The 23,752-nt window shown below is 41.4% G+C and overlaps 1 protein-coding gene across 4 annotated transcripts in view; it reads left to right on the top strand.

The window, feature by feature from the left end:
- The window catches only part of EXT2 (exostosin glycosyltransferase 2), a 139,029-nt gene that overhangs the window by 53,179 nt on the left and 62,098 nt on the right, over positions 1 to 23,752 (top strand). For all 4 annotated transcript variants that reach the window (XM_021685386.1, XM_021685387.2, XM_021685388.2 and 1 more), the window contains one exon: positions 21,450 to 21,581. In XM_021685386.1, coding sequence (XP_021541061.1) covers positions 21,450 to 21,581 — 132 coding nt within the window. The remainder of the gene's footprint in view (positions 1 to 21,449; positions 21,582 to 23,752) is intronic.

Genomic DNA, 23,752 nt, shown 5'->3' with positions numbered 1-23,752 from the left:
TTTAGCCTAGGAAAGGAGCAAATGATCTTTCTTGAGGTCCCCTGCTTTTCTAGAATTCAAATAGAATATTACTGATAGTCTTTTGTAGGAAGGACCCTCTGGCAAGGTCTTCTTCTGCCTCAGCGCAAAGACTGGGTGTTTAGCAGGTACTGAGGCCTTAGAAGATCCTGGCCTGATTTTACCACTGTCTTGTTCTGTGGTCATGAATATGGTCAAGAGCTTACATTTCCTGGTTGGCAAAGGGAAGGGGAGCATTTTTATGTTAACACATGTGTGTTTGGCACTGTATTAGGAACTTCCTTCTGAAAATCTGATGAGGTAGCTGTTGTTCTTCTCATTTTAATAAAGGAGGAAGGCAAACCTTGGAGGCTAGTAGATGGCCTGAGCTTACATGGCAGATGTGGCAGATTTGGGCTTGGGAAGAATTTGTGGCATGTGATTGATTGAAAAGTATGAAGTTTATTTACAAAGCTCTAATGTTCTTTGTTTAAAGCACCCTTCGAACTCTTACAATAATCTAAAATACTTATCAGATGCCCATGTTGGGTAAGATACTGCACGTGGCTCCGAGCTGTACCCGCTGTGGCGCCTGCCCTGGGGCGGCCAGCAGTCCTGAGGGGGAAGGTCTGTGGTGTCTGCGGATGTCTATGTTAGTTTGCTACGGCTGCTGTAACAAAACACCCCAGGCTGGGTGCCTTACGCAACAGAAACGGATTTTCTCACGATTCCTGAGGCTGGAAGTCCAAGATAAAGGTGTCAGCAAGGTGGTTTCCTCCTGAGTCCTTTCCCTGGCTTGCAGATGGCTGTCCTCTTGCTGTTGCCTTATACGTCGTCCCTCGATGCGTTTTGAGGGGACGTAGTTCTGTCCCTCAGTGTCTATATCAGGTACAAGAGCCCCAGTCAGTAGTTGTCATTTAAGTGGCTCCATTGAATTGGGTTTTGCTCCTCACTGTGAATCCACTTCTGAGACGGTTTTTTCCTAATCCTGTCCTCAGCCCCTGACCAGGTCAGAGTGTAGAAAGGGGGTGTGCGAGGGTGAAGCGTAACCTGCTTCAGGGGCCACCTGCCTGCACCTCCGCATCATCCCGCTGCGCACCAGGACACGAGGAAGGGGCCTTTTTGGCTCCACTCAGAATTTTCAGCGTCCCTCTGCTCTGGCCACCACCGGTCAGTGAGGTAGGACTTATGCCGTGCTCTTTCATCACAACAGGGTGACAAGGATATTACTAAAAGACTTTATTAAGCCCTGTAAAAGCTTGGTTTTTTAGTTTGTTTTGCTGTGTCAGTGGAAAGATTCTTAGTGGTGAGATTTTTTTTTTTTTCATTGAAAATTTGAGTATCACAATTCATGTTTTATCTGTAGAATGGAAAGGTTAAAAGTGTGGATTATGTACTAGGTTGAGAACTTCCGGACTTTAAAAATGCTAGAGAATTTGAAAAAGATTTAATAATGCAGGAAACCTCTTAGTTGTGCTAAAAGTGAGTCTTCATTTTTAATAAAACCTGTGTCACTCAAGATGGTTGACTTGGGGGCAGGAGGAACAGAGTGTGGCAGAGGAGACAGGTGTATGAAAATAACGGATTCCTGTCCCTCAAGAGAAATTGTTAATTTATCCTCATAACCGTCCCTGCCTGCTGTCGGTTGCCTCACCCAAATACATCATTGGGATCAACGCCAACCCCACCTCAGCTCACACATGCACATCCTAGCCTCGGGGTCAGGAGGATGGTCTGTTAGTTTAGTGGTGAATTGTAATCAAGAAGATATTTGTTGAACAATGCTTTTTCGCTTTTGTTTTTAATGATGGAAACCTTGTCTCCTTGGCCAAGGTAAGTTCATGGCCTTTAACTACATTATTTGTATGTTTTTCAGAGCATTGGATTCTCCTTGGCTAATAACCAGAGCACACATTGTTCAGAAAACTAAGGAGACACCGAGCTTCTAAGTTTATCTTTTGTAAAGCATGTAAATAAGCTGTTCAGAAGTTTGCTTTGTTGATCCATTAGTAAGCCAGAGTTTGCTGCTACCATATCCCTTTAAAGCAAACCATACTAAGTGCATTTATCTCCAATGGGTTAGGCCTGGGAGGGAGGAGATTCTGGATTTTATTGACTTTGCTTTTTTTTTTTTTTTCCCCTTGTACTCGGCATTGTTTTTCTATAGCAAATTTGTTGACATTATTGGTGCATTTAACATTTTATGTTTTGGGACCTGAGAGATGATGTGTCTCTTTAATGAAGTCATTTATTTCTTCTGAGCCTCTAGGCTACTTTTCAGGTGATGTGGGGCCCACCCTCCCACCTCCAAAGGAAGTAACTCTCAGGGGAATTGTGAGCTGAGCATCAGACTTGGAGAAGGCACATCTGGTACCAGCGATAGTCAGGAGAGGTGGTGGGGCAGTAGTTGTATGCATCTGCCTTCATCCTGTTCTTTTCACTGATGTGTGTGACTTTGAATAAGTCACTTGCCTTCAGAGGTCTCATTTTATCATCTGTTTGTTTTTATAATCTCTAGTAAGGACTAACTCTTGACTGTGTTTTATTTTCACCTTATCCCACATTCTCAGCCTGGATATAGTAAGTGCCTGGTTTCATCAACACATATTTCTGAGCTGCTTTGTCCGAGGTGTAGATCGGAGTGTTGGGGACGCAGCAGTGGACAGAACAGGTGAAACCCCCTGCCTGCACGGTGCTTACATTGCTCCGTGGGTGGGATGTGTTAGGTGGTGATGTGGGGATGAGCACCATCTGAGGTCAGAATTAATGGTGAGCGGTCACTTCACTTTTCTCAGCCTTTCTCCTGGGGCACTTGCCTTTTATACTGGGAAGTATATCTTTTGGGACAACCTTGTACTGATGGGGGCTTCTAGGTTTATTTCTTGTCTTCATTTTCTGTTTTCCACCTAATTGCGAATTTACTTCCTTTCTGAACCCTACTGCATGACTTAGAGAAAGAAAGGGGTTTGGAATCTCCGTTTTTCATTTTCTTCTTTTCATCCCATGTTCTAGTTTTTTCTCCGTATCCTTTAAAGTCTGATAACTCAGGCTTTCAACTCTTCCTAGGACTCAACCATGTAACACGATGCGAGGTGAGCTTATAAAGAGCTTGTGAATAGGTGTTGGCCCTTGAAGAAAACACCTTGTATAATGAAAAGCTCTGTGAACTCAAGTGAGCACCCTGTTTTGCCATCAGAAAGTATTGCCCCGGACTTCAGCTTTCAGACCTCTTCCTTGCATTTTTTTGTGACTATTGAGGAGTATGTGCTGTGGCCATTTTCTCAGGTAACTACAAGGGGAGCTAACTGTGTTCTCGGTCTTTAGTCAGTGCCCATTAATATAAATACTGAGGCTGGAGATGAGCAGAAGGAAATCTGTGCTTCCAGGGGATGATGCGCTTGTATGCAGGCCTTTGGGGGTTCTCCAGCCAGCTCTGCTGCAGACCTAGGATTTGAGTACTGGTGTGTGTCCTTGCTTGTTTTCCTGACCTTCCAGTGAGTGGCTCCGAGTTTTGGGTGTAAGAATGAGATCTAGAATTTTTAGAAGTCAGTTCTGTGAAGGGGAAGTTGTGTATTCGAGTATTCACACAGGGATGGGGGCTACCGCTGCTGTCCTTCAGAAACTCTTGGGAGCGTGCTGGGAGACATGGCTTGGAGGGATGTGCAAAGGCCTCTTCGTCTCCACGCCAGGAGGATGGGGTTACATTTAGAGATGGGTCACAGAAATGCTAGGAGTGGAGAAAGCTAGATTTAAAGGAGTAAGTCCTCTGCAGCCCGCCGAGGGGAAAGGTTGTAAGCAAGTTTTCAAAGCCTTGAGAAGGGCAAGAAAGAGAAGAAAGGGTCCATTTGGTTTGGCAGAGTTTCATGACTGTGTTTCTTAATATTAAGGTGATTTTTTTTCCTTTTCACTATCTATGCGCCAACTGGGTAGAGACTATTTTAAACAAGAGAAAGCAACAACAAATCTACTGTGGATGACAAAACAATAACAAATCCTAATGTTATTTTTAGAAGGCTGAGAATGTGGGATAAGGTGAAAATAAAATTGAGATTAATTCCCAGCAAGAATGAGTGGGCTCTGTGTGAGATCTTAGAAGAGCCAAAATTTGTTCTTGAGGGTATGATATCTGAAATCTTGCACGGGGCAGTGGCCACATTTAAAATGGTTCTCAGCTGTTCCCCTGGTTAACCCTGCTGTTTAAGTCAAGCCTAATCCTGCTTTGTCGCTGCTGTTGGGAAAAAGGAGTTGTGACATGGTGAATGGCATTCTGTGTCCTTAATCTGTCCCAGTTGTCCAAGACACTTGGGCCCTCCTGCAGGATACCAGTGTAAAGAAGCTATGAGAGCCCACAGAAACCTACCGTCCTAAGTCTGTAGGATTTATGGGCTGATTTCTTGAATGCTTGCCCGTAGATGAGGGCTAGTAAATTTTGCTCATATTGTGGGCCCACCATCAAAGAGTTTTTAGTCTAACTGGGAAGATAAGGTTTTTCCCTCAATGAAATAACAATGGGGCAGAGAATCGATGCTGACTTTTGTGTAAACATTGTCAGATGAATTAGAAAAGAACGGCCTTATGTAGTTTCAAAGAGGAGAGGAACCTGGAAAGATTTTTCTTTTTATTAATAAATTTTATTTTTTAGAGCAGTTTTAGGTTTACGGGAAAATCGAGCAGGATGTAGAGAGATGCGCAAGCTCCCCCATATGGGCATTCTGCCCCACAGTGGTCTGTCTGTTATGGTTGAGCCTATATTGATACTTCGTTATCACTGAAAGTCAGTAGTTTGCATTAGGGTTCACTCTTGGTGCTGTACATTCTGTGGGTTTTGACAAATGTGTAATGGCATGTATCCACCATGTAACTATTTCTAATTTAACTCCATTGTGATATAAGAGCTGACTTATTCTTTTAAATTTGTTAAGGTATTTTATGGCCAAGAATGTGGTCTGTCCAGGTGAATGTTCCATGTGAGCTTGGGAAGAATATGTAGTCTGCTATCGTTGGAGAAAATAGTCTTCAGATGTCATTACATGGTGCTGTTAAGTTCTGCTGTGTCCTTACTGATTTTCTGTCTTCTGCGTCTGTCCATTTCTGTTAGAGGGTGTTAAAGTTTCCAACTATAATAGTGGATTCATCTGTTTCTCCGTGAAGTTCTGTCAGTTTTTGCCTCACATATTTTGGTGATCTTTTGTTGGGTGCATATACATTAAGGAGGGATTGTTGTATTCTTGGAGTAATGATCCCTTTATCATTATGCAATGCCTTCTTTATGTTCTCTGAATTCTACTCTCTCTGAAATTAATACTATTCCCACTGTCTTTGGATTAGTGTTAGCATGGTGTATTTTTCTCTATCCTTCTACTTTTATGTGTCTTTATTTCTTTTTATTATTTATTATTTATTATTTTTTTTGAGAGAGAGAGAGGGTGCACACAAGCAGAGGGGAGGGGCAAAGGGAGAGGCAGAGAGAGAGAATCTTATAAGTACCGCGCGCTAACCGATTGCGCCACTGGAGCCGTGAGAGAGAGAATCTTAAGCAGGCTCCATGCCCAGTGCGTAGAGCGCGACATGGGCCTCGATCCCAAGACCCGGAGATCATGACCTGAGCCAAAGTCAAGAGTCAGACGCTTAACTGACTGAGTCACCCAGGTGCCCCGTTCATGTGTCTTTATATTTAAAGTGGCTTTCTTGTAGACATAAACAGTTGGGTTTTATTTTTGATCTACTCTGACAATCTGTCTTTTAATTGTTAATATTTAGACCATTAACATTTAAAGTGAATGTTGATATATAATTGGATTCATATTTACCATATTTATTACTATTTTCTATTTGTTGCCCTTGTTCCTTGTTCCTGTTTCTGACTTCCACACTTTTTAAATTTTTATTAAAAAAATTTCTTTTTAAAAATATTTATTTATTAGAGAGCATGAGCAAGAGCACAAGCAGGGGGAGCAGCAGAGGGAGAGGGAGAAGCAGGCTCCCCAGTGAGCAGGGAGCCAGATGTGGGGCTCGATCCCAGGACCCTGAGATCATGACCTGAGCTGAAGGCAGATGCTTAACTGACTGAGCCACCCAGGCACCCCATCCACACTTTAAAAAAAAAAAAAAATATTTACTTATTTGAGAGAGAGAGCAAGAGAGAGAGAGGGAGAGTGCATGAGCAGGGGGCAGAGGCAGAGGGAGAGGGAGAGAAAGAAGCTTCAAGCAGACTCCCTGCTGAGCATGGAGCCCGATTTAAGGCTTGATCCCAGGACCCTGCGATCATGACCTGAGCTGAAATCAAAGTTGGCCACTTAACTGACTGAGCCACCCAGGAACCCCAGACTTCCACGCTCTTTATATAAAGTCTTTTGTGGTTTAAACATGATTGCATTTTTTCTACTTTCTTAACATATCAGTTGCACTTATTTTTTTAAACATTTTTAGTGGTTACCCTCAAGATTGCACTATACATTTACATCAAATCCAGGGTCACTTTCATTTAACGCTTTACTGCCTCATAGATAGTGGAAGTACAGATCTTCCTTGACTTACAATGGGGGATATGTCCTGTAAGCCCCCAGTAAGTTCAAAGTATCGTAAGTTGAAAATGCATTTAATATGCTTAAGTTACTGAACATCATAGTTTAGCCTGGCCTATCTTAAATGTGCTCAGAGCATTGGCCTCCAGTGGGGCAGCATCACATAACATGAAGCCTATTTTATGTTAAAGTGTTGAGTATTTCATGTAATTTATTGAATCCTGTAGTGAAAGTGAAAAACAGAATGGTTGTAAGTGTATTGGTTGTTTACCCTCATGATCACATGGCTGACTGGGAGCTGGGCTCCCTGCTGCCCAGCATCACTAAAGAGGATCAAATCACACATTGCTAACCTGGGAAAAGATCCAAACTCAAAATTCAAAGGACAGTTTCTCCTGAATGTCTGTTGCTTTCACACCATTGTAAAATCTAAGTCAAACTACCTTAAGTCAAGGAGACTGTGCCTGGTATTAACAATATAATTTTAATTCCTTCCGCTTGTTCCTTGTATCATTGCTGTCATTTTGTTTATACATAAGTATATGTAATGGAATACATTTGTTGATATCATTATTTTGAACAAATTGTTAGATGAATTAAGAATAAGAAACATAAAAGTTTTTATATCACCTTCACTTATTTCTTCTCTGATTCTCTTCCTTTCATTATGTAGATCTGCACTTCTGACCTGTATCATTTTCCTTCTCTCTGAAGAACTTCTTTTAACATTTCTTGCAAGGCAGGACTATGGGCAATAAATTCCCTCAGTTTTTGTTTGAGAAATTTTTTCTTCTTCTTTTTTTTTTTTAAGATTTTATTTTTTATTTGACAGAGAGAGACACAGCGAGAGAGGGAACACAAGCAGGGGGGGAGGGAGAGGGAGAAGCAGGCTTCCCGCCTAGCAGGGAGCCCGATGCGGGGCTCGATCCCAGGACCCTGGGATCATGACCTGAGCCGAAGGCAGATGCTTAACGACTGAGCCACCACCCAGGTGCCCCGAGAAATTTTTTATTTTTCAAAACCACTTTTGAAGGATAATCTTTCTGAGTATAGAATTCTAGCTCCGTGGGGTTTTCTCACTTTGAATATTTCTGAGGAGAAGTTGGATGTAATTGTTCCCTGTGTTCCTCTAGAGGCAAAGTGTTTCTTTTTTTCTCTCTTCTTCCAGGATTTTTCTAATATTTGATTTTCTGAAGTTTTAGTATGATATGAACAGGTGCAGTGTTTTTTGTGTTTATCCTACTTGGTGTTTTCTGAGCTTCCTGAATCTGTGCTTTGGTGTCTGACATTGATTTGGGGAGAAATTGGTCATTATTGCTTTAAGTATTGCTTCTCTTCCTTTCTTTTTTTCTCTGGTATTTATGTTGTGTATATGTTACACTCTTTATGGTTGTCGCATAGTCCTTGGATATTCTGTTCTGGGTTTTTGTTTTTGTTTTTTTGTCATATCCTCAAGCTCAGAGATCCTTTCCTCAGCCCTGTCCATCCCATACTGATGATCCTATCATAGACATTCTTCATTTCTGGTACAGGACTTTTGAATGATTGTCCAGCATTTCTTTTCAATTCTTTTTTAGAATTTCCATCTCTCTGAATATCAAATGTGGAAAAGCCCTTAAGCATCATGTGATCCTGTCTCGATTGTAAAGTGTGAAAATTGAGATCTGGAAAGTTAAATGGCTTGTCAGCATTTATTTACCATTTAATGGCAGAAGCCCAAATTAGAATCAGATCTGTTCCACTCTAGTACTCTTTTTACTACGTTTATTAAAGTTGGTGCTACAGAAAAGAGCCCTAAGTTGTGGGCCATCCTCCAGCTGATATGTCACTAATTACACAGCACAATCCCTGGTTTCCCTGGGAGACCTATTGCTTTCATCCACTTTGGAATCATTTAGTCATTCTTAAATATATAAGGCCTCTCTCACTTAATTTGAACATGTGGTATTATTAATGATACTGCCTTGGTGATTGAGAATCATGTTCTGTTTCGTTAATGACGTTCAGAGAAACCTATATTGGAGAAAAGCCTTAACAGGTTAAAGCCAACCTGATTCAAAGCCTAGCTGCAGTTCTGGATTTATCCTTTGAGGCAGTCTGTGGTTTCGATAGTACCATGATGAAAAGAACACAGACTTCAGAGTTAGACAAAGTGGTTTTGAGTTCTGAATCTGTCAGTTAAAAGCTTTGTGACCACAGACAAGTTAACGTTAATCTTTCTGAACCTTGTCTTCTTGTCGTAAACTGGAGATATGTTAATTATAGGATTGTTGGGAGGGTCAAGTGAAACAGTATATGCCATATTTAATTGCCATAGTCCCATATTTTTCACATTTTAAAATCTCCGATGTCAAGACTGTATTATAATTGATATCATTTTGGTATTGTGCCATATCTTAATTGAGAGCTTTTTCTTTCTTAGTGTTATATAAAATAATGGTGCATCTTATAATTATTGGTGTCAGGCAGCTATCCCATATTCACATAGATGCACAAATCCTAAACAAAATGGTAAAATTGAATCTGGTAGTATATAAAAAAGGGATACTATATCATGACTAAGTGAGATCAGGAATATAAAGTTGGTTTGGCACTGAAAAACTTAATGTAAATTACCCCACATTAACAAAACAAAGGAGATAACCCATCTGATCATCTTCTAAATATAGAAAAAAAATCATTAGATAAAATTCAACAACCATGCTTGAGAAAAACTCTCAGCTAAATGAGGAATAGAAAGGAAATTCTGCAATTTGATAAAGATATTTATGAAAAATCTACATCTAACATAACATGTTACTTACTGGTTAAATATTGGATGCTTTCCCCTACAGTTGGGGTCACGTCAAGGATGCTCACTCTTACGATTTGCATTCAATATTGTACTGAAGATCCTAGGCAGTGCAAAAGGAAAATAAATAAAAGGCATAAAAATTGGAAAAGAAGAAGTTAACATGTCTTCGTTTGGAAATGACGTGGTTGTATACTCAGAAAAGCCAAAGTAATCTACAAACCACTGTACTAGTAGGTAAATTTAACAAGGTCGTAGAATACAAATGATTTGGCTCTAATGAAAATTCAAATTTTTACTTTGTCAACTGTTTTCTTGTTGTGGTATAGGTGGTGATCTTTTGTGATCTTCTATAACCTAACTAGAGGTGGAATCAAACTATTGATTTTATTATGTTTATTTCATAATTATTGACCTTCCTGGATTTTGTAATTACTTCGCAGATTTCTAGTTGATTGTCTTGATTTTTCTAGATATAAAATCCTATCAAATAATTATTGCAAATACTTACTGCTTTTGTATTTAAAGTAATGAAATCCGTATTATGGTCTTCACATAAGAGGACAGTATCAGGAGGATATTTAGATGAATATAAAAGAAAACTCCACTAACAATTGCTTTTTTTTTTTTTTTAAGATTTTATTTATTTATTTGACAGAGAGAGACACAGCGAGAGAGGGAACACAAGCAGGGGGAGTGGGAGAGGGAGAAGCAAGCTCCCCGCTGAGCAGGGAGCCCGATGCGGGGCTCGATCCCAGGACCCTGGGATCATGACCTGAGCCGAAGGCAGACGCTTAATGACTGAGCCACCCAGGCACCCCTCCACTAACAATTGCTTAAGGAAATCAGGGTTTACATGTCTCACATTAAAAGAAACCCAGAAGTTGGTCATCCACGGCAGGTATAGGGATTCATCGATGCCATCAGGATAGCAGGTTTCTTTCTATATTTCTGCTCTGTCACCTTCAGCATGCTGGCTTTTTCTTTTCAGTTACGATACATCTACTTCAATCCCAGCCAGCCATGTTTGCATTCCAGGTAAGCAGAAGAGAGAGAGCCAAGGGAAAAAACCAGAAGGCTTGTTGTAGTGGGGCTTTATCTTTTTATTTAGGAAAGTGCACGTTTTTTTGCATTGCTGCAAAAAAGGCTGGACTATTTAGTATTTTAAATTTGTTTTGTTAGTAAAAATGAGGAAGGTAATGGATGTTGGGGAGGCATTTATTGTCTGTCACGAGGACTGGGTATCATCTGTACTGTGAGAAGTTGGGGTAATGGGAAGGGCCCTGCCACGAACTCATGTGCGTAAAATCTCGCTGAGTATTGCTGAGATTTAACAGTTTGGGACTTTGTTTTATTTGTTTATTTAAAAAATTATTTCGTAGCCCATTACTTTAGTGAACTTCTTCACTAGCTCTGATAGGTTTTTAGCTGATTCTCTAGACTTTCCTTAGTAGCCAGTCAATGGAAAGCTTTTGGATTACTTTTCAAATTCCTTTCTTTTTTCTTTTTTCTTATTAATCACTTCTATTAGTTTTCTTTGTTTCATTTTTTTACATGATCAGATTCGGTGCTTTATTTTTGAGCAGTAATTCTGTGTGCACATCAGAGTAAAGTTAAATATGAGACTAGAAGCATTTGAAATTTAGAAATATTTGAGGGCTCAGGAGATTTCATCTCTGAGCTTTTTAATAAAAAGTTGCTATGTGCTTTTCTGTTTTAAATAAGTAAGATATATGATTGGGCATCCACTTAACATTTAAGGCAAATGTCAGTTGTTTTATTTAGTGAAATTATTAATGGGGAAGAAAATGCTTTAATATTTCCACAAGCCACAAATCCCCATAGGTTTAAGGATTGTAATAGAATGCCACACCATATGTCTGTAAACTAGGTTTAAAAAAAAAAAAGTATTACTGGGTGAATACAGTTTTACACTTTTTAATTTTTTCAAAGAATACTAAAAATTCTTTGATACATCTTCCTCTAGGAGGTAGAGCTTAATTATCCTCCTTGGGAAGACAGACTAAACGTAGTGTATTGCTCCTAACCAATAGAATATGGAATGAGATGGTAACTATACAGTGGGGAAGCAGAGCCCCCTCCCCAACCAGGTGATCGGGGTTTACTTCCCCGTAATATGTCATGTTGATAGCATAAGTCCCCTGATAATGATGAGAGAAGGGCATATCACCTCCGGAGTATCCCAAAATCCATAACCTCAGTCTTGGTCATTAGAAAACATCAGACCGACCCAGAATGAGGGACATTCTGCAAAATGCCTGCCCAGTACTATTCAAAAGCGTTCAGGTTGTAAAAGACCAGGAAAGACTGAGAAACTGTCTCAGGTTGGGAGAGACTAGGGAGATATGACAACTAAAGGCAGTGCAGTCCCCTGGACTATATCCTGGAACGGGAAAAGGACCTTAGGGGAGAACTGGGGAAATCTGAAAAGAAAAAGTCTGTAGTTTAGTGAATGGAATTACCTACATGTGAACTTCTTAGTTTTGATCATTGCACCACGGTGATATGGGGGTAAGCTAGGTGAGGGATGTTCGGGAACCCTCTGAACCACCATTGTTTCTCAAAGCCTCACATTATTTCAGAATTAAGTTTTTTTTTTTTTAAAAAGCAGTTACCACTTTGCATGGTAATGAAACAAACAAACAAAAAAGATGGACACCTGCCAAAAAACTGCACATTGGCCTCTGCTGCAGAGGTGTGTGATTTTGTGTAAAATTCCAGTGAGTGTGACAGTGCCGTGTGCAGGTAACTGAAATGATGGGACAGGGAAGCTTAGCTGGTTGGTGGAAAAGTGCCCCAGAGGATCAGACTTTCAGGCGGAGGATGCATCTGAAGAGGGCAAATAAAGTAGCTCAGGATCAAGGGAGTGAAAAAAAGCACTCTCGTGTTTTCTGTTGTAAGGTAGTCTAAATGCAATGAAATTAACAAAATAAATATTTTAAGCACAGGAAAAAATGGATGCTGATAAATCGTAGGTATATTAACCTTTTTTGCTTCAGAAATCCCTTTTTATTTTAAAGAAAGTAAATTCTATTTATTATGGTTTGTTGAATTCTTGGGTATAAAGGTGTCTTACATGTTTATGACCTTCCTCTGCTCTAGAAAAGGCTTCAGTCCATGAGAAGAGCCTCTGAGCGGTTTGGTTGATATTTTTTTCATGTAACTCTTACGGTTAGAAGAATGGAGTGAGCCAAAGAAAAAACAAACCCAGCAAGCTTGCAGTAATTCTCAACTAGAAATTAGGATGCTTGGATTATAATTTGACATCACCACTGAGTTTTTATGGCTGTCAGGTAGAGATGACCTGAGGGTCTCCGCTGCTGCCAGGATTTGATGAGGTTGTCCAGCAAGGGCATCAGGCCCCCTGCTCTGGCACTCTCCCCTTTCCAGAAAGGCAGTGAGGGAGAGAACCACTATAACCCTGAGCGTGCTGCACAGCAGGTTTGGGAAACCCATTTTGTCAGAGCGAACAGATGAGAAGGACATAATGAGCTTTGGTACGTGTGTTTGGAAAGACTTGGAATCCCTTTGGAAGTTTTCAGATTCATCTTCAGACATGGCTTTGAGAGATTAATCCCTGAGGTGTGGAAATATCTTCCAGCCCTGCACCTGAAATAAATGGTTCCATCGATGCTCGTGTGTTAAGGGGAAATTTCCCAAATCTTTCTGGTGCTGAGACGCAGAAGTGCCTCGACATCTTTAATGGTAAGGTTGTTCCTTTAACTTGTTGAGGGAGAAGGTGAATGCTTTATTTAATGTCTTGGTTCTCTGAGCTGCTTGAGTTGGTGTTTGTTGTTTTTCATTAATTTTGGGAGATTCTTAGCCATTATTTCTTTAAATATACCTGTTGACTTGTTTTCCACCCCGTCTTCTGGGACTCCAGTTACAGGCATGTCGGAACATTCGATGCCTTCCCATAATTCTTGGATTTCTCTTTTCTTTCACTCTTTTCCTTCTGTGCATTTCAGTTTGGATAATTTTCTTTTCTTTTCTTTCTTTTTTTTTTTTTTTTTAAGACACAGCCTTGGTATCTTTTATTTATTTATTTATTTTTTAAAGATTTTATTTATTTATTTGAGAGAGAGAGAGAATGAGAGAGAGAGAGCACATGAGAGGGGGGAGGGTCAGAGGGAGAAGCAGACTCCCTGCTGAGCAGGGAGCCCGATGCGGGACTCGATCCTGGGACTCCAGGATCATGACCTGAGCCGAAGGCAGTCGCTTAACCAACTGAGCCACCCAGGCACCCCAGTTTGGGTAATTTTCTATTTCAAGTTCACTATTTCTTTCCCCTGCTATTTCTAGTGTGCTGATAAGCCAGTTGAAGGAATTCTTCATTTATGATACTACATTTTTATTTCTGGCATATCATTTGGTTATTTTCTTATAGTTTCCATCTCTCTATTGAATATTCCCATCTGTTGATACAAGTTGTCTACCTTCTTCACCAAAGATTCTTTAACACATTAATTACAGTTATTTTCAAGTCCCTGTCTAATAGTTCCAACAGCTTGGTCATTTTTGGTTTGGTTCTGTTGACAGCTTTATATTATGACAATGGATTGTTTTCACTTATTTTTTTTGTTTCTGGAAAATTTTGATTGAATGATAGACATTCTTTATAGAAAAACCACCCTAAAGTAAATGTCACGTGTAGAAATGGGCACAAGGCTGACTGGCCTAATGTGTAACAGGCCGGGTTTGGATTTTCTCTTGCCTAGTTCACCTTCAGCACACCTCAGACTTCAGCCGCTGCCTTGTGCTCTGTGTGGGGCCAGGGTACAAAGGGGTTCCTTAGAGTTCCGCCTCACCCCCTGCTTCCAGCAGGCCCTGCCCTGCCTATGCCACACAGGAGGCCTTTTGCCCCAGCGGTGGACTACCACTGCTGCATGTGGTGCCGGGTTCTTGGTGGGGATGGTGGGATTCTCCCTTCCCGTGGTCCAGTGTCAGTCTTGGGCAGGCCTGTTTGCCGGGCTGTTGGAGGTGGGGCTTCTCAGGTTCTGCTTCTCCCTGTGGCAGCTCTGTTCTCTTCTTTACTGCGAGGGGGTTTGGGTCGGAGAGAGTTTCCTGCCCCTCTCGTAAGGGCAGGGGCTTTTGCTTTGCCCGCTCCCTCCGGGGTGGTCTGAGGAGAGCTGGGAGGGTTCGTCCCCCGCCCCCAGTGGCGGGCTGCCTTTCCACCCCTGTCCCACAGCCGGTACTTCTGTGTCTGCATCTCGAGGATGGGAGGGTTTCCTGCTTCTCTCCCAGCAGTTGAAGGCTTTGCTTTGGATGAAAAAATGTCCAAGAAATGGGCAGAGTGTACCTGTGTGCCGCTGAGGGGGCCTCTCTTTGATTTCCTTCCCTGCCCCGGTCTTTCTAAGAACATCCAGGAGAAAAGAGCTTGCAAGGGAATGCAGACTTCCCTCGTGTCTAGAGCTTCCAGATGATCCTGCTAGCCCACACTCAGTTTTAAGAATTCGTTTTTAGTTGTTTTCTTTGGCTGTCTTTACTGCAGCACCTCTGCCTTCTGTGATCTTCCAAAGCTGTCCCGTTGCTCCCAGAGGAGCTTGTCACCCTTTGAACTTCGGGCTCCCCTGATTGCCTCATGACCACAGCTCTCTGATGGGCCTAAGACGGTTATGATGTTAGTGGGTTATCTGGTAGCTTTTTGTCATTGTTACGGTGGGGTCCATGTTCTCTGGAGCAGAAGCAGATGCTTTTTGTTTGACCAACCGGTGGGTTGGGGGCAGGGAAATAGAGCAGTATTCGAGCAAGTACTGATCCACGGGTACATGTTATTGTCAGGTGGTTGGACAGCATTAGCACTTGGAATTCAGGACAGAAGCATAACTACCTGGTTTATTGTTTGCTCTGTGTGTGTGTGGGGGGGGGTTTCATAACGAAACTCCTTTAATAGGCTAAAACGAGGCCATTGATGCAGATCACATTCAGGAGGTTCTGACGAGAAGGGCAGGGCAAAGTTGGCTGGTTGCTGCGAGGGCCTCGGAGAGCCATCATTGTTCTTTGGGGATGAAGATGCTCTTGGACGACTCTGGGGTAGTTGGCATTCTTATATATGAATTTTGCGCTGTTAGATATCCTGACCACTCTTAGGTAGCAAACTTACCTAGTGTAGTTTTAGAAACTATTTATCTCCTTCATGGTCTATACCTAGTCTGTACTAAACATAATGTGAGGAACACTCTTGGTCCTATTTCTGCCTTGTCGTTCCCCCTAGGAATAGATTTGTCTTCTTCTCCTCAAAGCCATTTCCCCCATCTCACACCTTTTAAAACTCTGTATACAAGATGTGATCATTATTATTAAAAGATGGGTTGGTACTTAGAAGATTTAGAAATTTCCATGAGATGCCTGTGGTGCCTGTCCTGCCTCGTGCCTTTGAGGGAGTGCTGTTAGGTGGGTTCGCTCTTTCAACAAGGGTCTTGACTGCCTCCTCTCTGACGGGCACTGTGCCAAAGGCTGGGAGTCCGTGGTGAGCAAAACCAGATGGTGCCTACTCTCCCGGGTTCTGGAGAAGTACTGTCCTCTTCCTTGGAAGCTTGGAGATTAAGCTAGAAGGGACATGTTATTGGTTCTCGTACTTTTCAGGACAAAGTTCTGTCACTCCCATTTGATATGTTTGTATTATTTCTAACTCTGTTCTCTTACCGGTTGGATTTCTGTACTGTTTTCAAGAATTGAGATGAATGGGGTGCAACTTTGGGGTCCCATTCTGTCTCTCCTCTTCCCCTCCCTCCATTCTTACCCCAAAGCAGTGTTGAATGTATTCTAATGTAAGTGACAAAGACCCTAAGGGGACAGAGTGGATATAAGTATTGAGGACAGAGCTAACACTTTCGGATTGTCTATGCTGCACTGGTACTGAGTGAGGAGCTTTATAAACCTCATTGAATCTTTGCAGCCTCATGAGATAGGTGATATGCTCTCCAGCTTGCAGATTGACTAAACACAGAGGCTACGTAATTTGAATTGTGCAAGATGCGCATAGCCTTTCTACAATACTGCACTGGCTTTCTTTAAATACTTGTTACTGCTCATCCTGTTTGGCTTTATGTTACTGAAAACCCAGGAAATTAATGACTTTTAACTGATGTATAAACTGAGGTAGCAATTTTAATTTGAGATACCTATTTGCTTATGATAGCTTTAAGTTGGCCCAATTCCTGATCTTTAGGAGCTTTATAATTCTCACGATTGAAAGTGTTAGGAACTTTGTGGTTCTTATGCTTTGAAATCTGCATGTTTTATAAAATTATGGTGGCATATGTTTAATGAAGAAAGGTTAGACGCTTTGTTCAAGATTATATTGGTATGACCAATGAGTCTGTGACTTACCTCTTCAGCTGTGCAGCTTCCACAACGTAAGTGACTGAGGAATTTGCATAGCTGCTGAAGACACCCTCATTTAACTTCTCAGGAAGTGATAAATGTGGCCCATGTTTTAGGGGGAAAAAGGAAATCAAAACATAATACGCATTTGCTTATTGGATAGGAACAGCGGTGCTTTTGTGCATTGACAGCATAGCTGAAAACTCCTTCCTTTCTGCCAACGAGTGGCTGATACTGAATCCTGGAGGGGCCATAAATTACGATGCCTTCTAAATACTACAAGGTGTTACCGAGGTCCTGCAGAAATAATTAAGCCTGAGAAGTTCACTTATCCTCAGGTGGAGATACTTGAGCTCCGATTATTGGCGAAGCTTGCTTCCTTTCTGAGTGAATTGCAATTTGGTGGGCAGGGCGAGATGATTTGAGACATCTTAAAGTGGAAGCATTGTCGTCCAGTTGTGCCTTTGGCTGGTATGCTAGGTGGATTTGTTACCAGTCATTGTTTCCTCTAAATCCGAAAGGCTGCTGTCTCCATTGTGCCAGACTGTGAACATACAGCTTTGGAATGCTCAAGTTTGAGTGCGGCTTAATTCGGTATGATTTAAAATAAAAGAACATATGATGGATCCATGTGGGTGGAAAAGGGGGTAAATGTTTAAGATGTGTGTGTTTATGTGTGGCTTTTTCACACCTTTTTAGTTTCTTAAGGAAGGACCATTTCCTAAAATGGAGTGTGGTTGGTACTACTCCTTGTATTCTAGAATGGGGTGGGAAAGATCCTGGGTTTGAGTTGTGACCCTGCCACTTAACATCTTTGTATCTTGGTTTCCTTGCATAGAAAATGAAACTGCCCCAGGTAAGCGACAAGCTGTTTTCAAAGAGCAAATGAGATCATGCATGCAAAAGTCCATTTGCAGCAGGTCATCCTGACACCTGCAAGGATGCTAATAATTTTAAAAAAGCCAGTTTCCACATCCATGAAACTCACAGTCTAGTTGGAGAGAGAAAAGTGGTCATCTGAAATAACGGGAAAACCGTTCTAGAACAGTATATAGCATAAACAACTTATAAAGTAAAGGGTATAAGTGCTGGGGGATTTCCTGGTAAGGAGAGATTGTTGGTATTTGGGGTGATCAGTAAAGGTTTCACAGGGAAGATAGATTCTTTCAGGTCTCATAAAATGTCACTATTTTGGCTAGATGACAGGCAGGACAGCAGCAACGTGACTAAGGAGGAATGAGATTGGAGTGAGTAGGGTATATCTAAGAAGCAGTGGCAGGCAGCCAGCCACCAGGCCGTGCCCAGATGGCACACTACAGGACTGCATAAGCCAGATGCCCTTGGTAGCTAAATCTGGGTCAGCTTTTCTTTGAGTAGGAGAAATCCTCATTGTGAGGCTTTGCCTCTTTCTTACACTTCTTGGAGAGAGTAGTCATCACACACCTCAGCAGGCATCCCAGGCTTTCCCTCATGAATGGAGGACTTGCCTGGGGAACAGAACCAAAGCTGGCAGGTGTAGGCTCGAAAGTATCTTTTTCCTCCACCTCTTTTGGTTATATTTCGAATTTCTCATGTTACATTTTCACATGTTCACTTCCTTGCAGAAATCCTCATAGCCTCTGATTTTGAGTGGAATCACAGGTCTGAATGAAGCTGGACAGACAGGTCACCTAGACCAGGATCTCGCTTTCTTGGGGACTGAATCCAAACTCTGCTTGGATAAGAAACTGTCTTCTTTCAAAAGACTGTGTTGGGCTATGACAGAGTAGCTGGTATTAGAGTAACCCTCCAGCCACGGGGAAAAAAGAAGCATAAAAGCTTATTAAAATAGATAAAGCAGCAGTATAGCGGAATTCGAGAGCAATCCGTGCAGTCGGTGCTTAAGGGACTGTAGTTCCTGAGAGAAGGGAAGCGTAGCACGCTGAGCTGCATGTTTCCTCTGGCTTTTTCCCTGAGGGCTTTTCTAATTCACAGTCTGGGCATCTGGAGCCTTAACGGAAAGCAGTAGTCCCATAGGGCTGAGAGGTTGGAATTTGGGGCTACCCCAAAGTATCCAGGATTTGAATGACAAAATCCCAGGAAGATGGGAACCACAGGGAAGTAAGCAAAAATTGGGCATGCAGTCTTCCCTTGAAGTGTTTGCCAACTCCTGAGGTGCACGGGATCAGAACAAGACTCCAAGACTCCCTGCAGAATGAAGCAGCTGGGAGCCTAACAAGCTGTGCAAACATTGTAGCAACCATATATAGTGCTGGTGAAATGGAGTTGGTGTTCAAGGGCCTGCCAAGGTCGAGGGGTCCTGGTAAGTACCCCAGGCTTTGCCTGAAGGCCCCAAAGGGCCAGACTGCAAGAGTAAGGGAAAGCCGAAAAAAGTTGGCCCTAACAAAACTTAAAACCAACCACTAATAGGATTAAAGTGGTCTGACTGCATTCGTGTCTTCTGGAAGAATGTTACACTCTTAGGCGGAAGATAATTTGGTATATCCAGAACCTCTGCAGTTTTTAATATAGAATGTCTGGTGTCCAGTAAAAAATTAAGAGGTGTGCTAGAAATGGAAACCAAATGACCAAAATGAAGAGTAAATACAGATAGTAGAAAGAGACCCACAGGTGATTCAGATATTAGGGTTATCAGTCAGGAGCTATGCTTAATAAAATAAGAGAATTTCAACAAAGATGTGAAATCTACTTTTAAAAAAGTCAAGTAGAAATTTTGTGAGGCACCTGGGTGGCTTAGTCTTATAAGCATCTGCCTTTGGCTTGGGTCATGATCCCAAGGGTCCTGGAATTGAGCCCTGTGTCAGGCTCCTTGCTCAGCAGGGAGCCTGCTTTTCCCTCTCGCTCTCCCTCTGCCTGCCGCTCCCCCGCTTGTACTCTCTCTCTCTGACAAATAAATAAAATCTTTAAAAAAAAATTTTTTTTTGTAACTGAGCAATACAGGAACTAAGTTGAGAAGTCAGTATGTGGATTTAATAGCGGTTTAGACACACACACACACACACATACACACACACACACACACACACACACACACACACACACACACACACACACACACACACACACACAATAGAGGATAATTGGGCCAGGAGAAAAATTAGTAGAAAATACCCAGATGGCAACGCAGAAAAGAGAATAAGAGACATATGGGGCGTGGTGAAAACATTTCTGTATGTATATTTAGAGTCCTAGGAGAAGAGAGTGTGACAGAACCAATATTCCAAAGAAATACTGGCTGAGAGTTTTCTAAAAACAGTGAAAGACATCAAACCACAGAGCGAAGAAGCTCGACAATCCTCAGTGGGATAAATACAAAGAGCCACGCCTAGGTACATCAGAGTGGAACTGCTGTATGATGAAGACAGAGAAAAGCTTAAATGTAGTCAAGAATAAAGGGCAGAGTTTTGAAGTAACACATGGTCTCTGACTATAGTGCAATCAAAGTAGAAGTCAGTAACAAAGATAAATAGAAAATCCCAGTATGTTTGGAAATTAAACAGTATACTTCTAGAAAATTAATTGTTTTACCTAAATTATAAAGAAAATGTTACATAATTGTGTAGGGCATGTTTAAAATAGTACATAGAGGCCAATTTGTAGCTTTAAGCATATATTAGAAATGAAGAAAGATTAAAATTAGTAATCTAAACTTCAGTCTCAAGAAACCAAATGAAAGGTGGATTAAGGTCCCCCAAAATAGAAGAAAGGAAATAAAAATAACAGAAAGGAACAAGATAGCAAAAAAAAAGTATGACAAAGAAAATCAACAAAACCATACATTGGTTTTTGAAGAGATTAATAAAGTTGATAAATCTCTGGTAAGACATGGCGAATACAAAGAGAATGTAGATTATCAATATCAGGAGTGAAAAGAGGTCTATTACTACATGTTTAACATGCATTGAATAGATGTTAGCACACATTTAGCCCAATAAATTTAACAGTTTAGATGAAATGAATACATTCCTTGAAAAATACTTTCGAAACCGACATGCTCATTAAAATATGTATAATCCTCTGTCTATGAAAGAAGATTAATCCATGATTTAAAATCTTCACACACCAAAAAGCACCTAACCCAGATGGCTTTTAGGTGAATTCTTCTAAATCTTTCAAGAAAGAAGTAATGCCAACCTTGCATAAAATTTCTCAGGGAATAGAAAAAGAAGGAACACTTTTCTATTCATTTTAAGAGGCCAGCATAACCTTGACACCAAAACCTGACTTAAACATTAGCAGTGTTGACAAAAGTAGTCAGACACAAAAGAGTAAATACTGCTTTGATTCCATTTGTATGAAATTCAGTAGGAGGCACAGTAGAAATCAGAATGGTTACTCTTGGATGATTGAGAAAGTGCCTGGGAAGCAGAAGAGAATCTTCTGGGGTGCTGGAATGTTTGGTATCTTTATTTTGGTAGTAGTTGTAAGAGTATGTACATACCTAAACATTTGGTGAGTTGTACACTTAAGATTTGTGCACTTTATGTATATGCAAAAAAAAGGACTATAACTTGCTCTGGTATAACATTGATATTTTCATCAAGACATAGTTTCTCTTCTACCCAAATCGAATCCAGTGTGCATTTTCCTTGCTCCCACTCTCTTTTGACTGCATTTGATAAATGCACACTTCTGATGCAGCTGGCTCGAACAGCAGGGAGCATTCGCTGTAGGCTCCCTCCCTGCGGGAATAAAGGAATTACCCTGACCCAGAGTTGGCTGTGATAGAGCATCTAGTTCTTCCACTGTGTCTCACTTGCTCACTGAACACAGCGTTGTTTCCTTTGCAGGCACGGTGGTTCTGGGAAGCGTACTTTCAGTCAATTAAAGCCATTGCCCTGGCCACTCTGCAGATTATCAATGACCGCATCTATCCATATGCTGCCCTCTCCTATGAAGAATGGAATGACCCTCCCACTGTGGTAAGTGAATTCCGGTGCTAACCATGTCAGCCACGGTCCAGATGTCAAGATGGGACAGAGAAAGACGTACTGAGTGTAAAGTTTATTTAAATTCTAGCTTTCTAAGATGAGAGTGTGCTAGCTGACAAAGTCAGCTCCATTTTGAAATGATAACAAAAGTAAGAAATACAGAAGCAGCAGCTTCCAGTTTGTTTTGAATGTGCTTAGGAAGACAGTATGCTTATTTATTGCAGAGATAAATGGGGAGGCCTGGCTCTTGGTGGAAATCAAACACTTCCTGATGACTTTTGCAGTTGTAATGCCTAGAACTCTTGAAAAGATTCTATGAGCAGCTTAAAAATAATAGCTTGTATTTTGAGTGCTTACTCTGTCAGGGACTGTACTCAGTGTTTCACGTAGATGATTTCAATGAACGCTGCCATCACCGTGGGAGGGAAATAATCAGCAAAATCGATCTAGAGGCATTATGGATGGCCACAGTCCAGACTTGCTCCAGACCAGCTGAGGCCCCTGGGTGTTTCCAGCAGAGAGTTGGGGGGTCGGAAGCTGCTCTCAGGACTCCTCCTTGCTTGAAGGAGTCCTAAGGCACTTGTGGCCTGGTAGGGATTGTCAAGGCAGTGGCCGCACCTTCCTTCTCACGGAAAGTGCCTGAGGCGCTGGGCCTGGCAGTTCTGCTTCCTAGCCGCTCTGGAGCGCCCCTGTCTGCCTCATTCGCACGCCTCAAGGCTTTCCTGTCAGAGAACCAGATTCGAATCCATTCTTCGTTCTAGATCAGTGCTGTTTTTCTGGCCAGCCCTGCTGGTCTCCTGATTCCACCTTCTCTCAATAGTGTGTATTCGGCCACCTGGTTAATCTTCATGTAAGATCCTCCTTCCCGCCCTCCTGCCCTTACTATGTGTCAGGCACCCCACCAGGTGCTGGGCATGCAGAAAAAGCAGCCAAGGCCCTCGCCTCAAAGGAGCTCTCCGCTAACTTGGGGAGTCAGCGAGTATGCCACGTGGTGTCCAGAGTGCCAGGGGCACAGCAGAGTGGTGTCCAGAGTGCCGGGGGCACAGCAGGGAGGTGGCATCCTCGCTGGGAGGGGCCAGGACGCTTCCTGAAATGGGTTGTCCTGAGAGGAAGTCAATATATGCTTGTGGTAAAATCCAGCACAACAAAAACAAACACCTTTCTATTGTGCTTGAAGGGGAGTTTGCTTCTGTCCATCTCCTCCCTAGAATCCATTACTGGAGGTAACCTTCCAGAATGTTTCTATTCATATATAAGCATAAGTATATAATTTTAGAACACAGATGAGATCATGTTACACATAGTATTCTGTACCTTGCCTTTTTTACTTTAATAGGAATAGGTCATGGACTTACTTCATTCTCTGTAGGTGTCCTTCAGTTTTAAGGATGGCTATAAAGTATTCCATTGTTTAGGTCTGTCTTACAGAACAGATCTATTATTGATAGAAATTTAGATTGCTTTTATTTTTTTCTATTTTCAAGTAGTAATACAAAAGACGTATTTTCATATATGTTTGCATAAATATGGGAATATATCTATAGAATTAATTCCAGCTGAAAAATACCACACATTTTGAATGTTATTAATTTCAGATGAGAAATACACATATTTTGAATGTTGATAGATACTAGTAAGTTGCCCTTTCAAAAGACTCTACCAGTTTATAGTTCTGCCAATAACATTTTGGTTATTTGGACTCTCCATGCCTTCAGTAACCCTGAGTACTTGAGTTTGTGTTCATCTGCTTTTTACCAGGTAAAAGGTCTTATGTGTGTGTTTTTCAAGTGGAAGGTTGATATCTCTGTCATTTTGTCCCGGAGTACAGTTATAAAGCCTATTTGTATTTTATTGGTCACATTGAATTTTTAGTTTGTTTTAGACATTTCAGTAGTTATTTATTGAGTGCCCACTACGTTCTATCTTCTAAACAGTGTTCTTGGTACTTGAAGTGTATCAGTGAACAAAGCAGCAAAGATCCATGCCTTTGGGGAATTTAAATTGCCAGGTGTCTTGCTATCTGGAAGCAAGATTTGTCTTTCTAGTAGAATTTTTTCTTAGATGTTTTACCTTTCTTATGCTCTATAAAGGAATGCTTTCTGATAGTATAGTTTCTAACTAGTTACCATGGTGTAAAGACACATTATTGGCTTTTGTATATA

The sequence above is a fragment of the Neomonachus schauinslandi genome, chromosome 11, assembly GCF_002201575.2.
Source record: "Neomonachus schauinslandi chromosome 11, ASM220157v2, whole genome shotgun sequence".
Classification (NCBI taxonomy): Eukaryota; Metazoa; Chordata; class Mammalia; order Carnivora; family Phocidae; genus Neomonachus; species Neomonachus schauinslandi.
The sequence above is the reverse complement of the archived record's forward strand: the minus strand, read 5'-3'. Positions and strand labels throughout refer to the sequence as shown.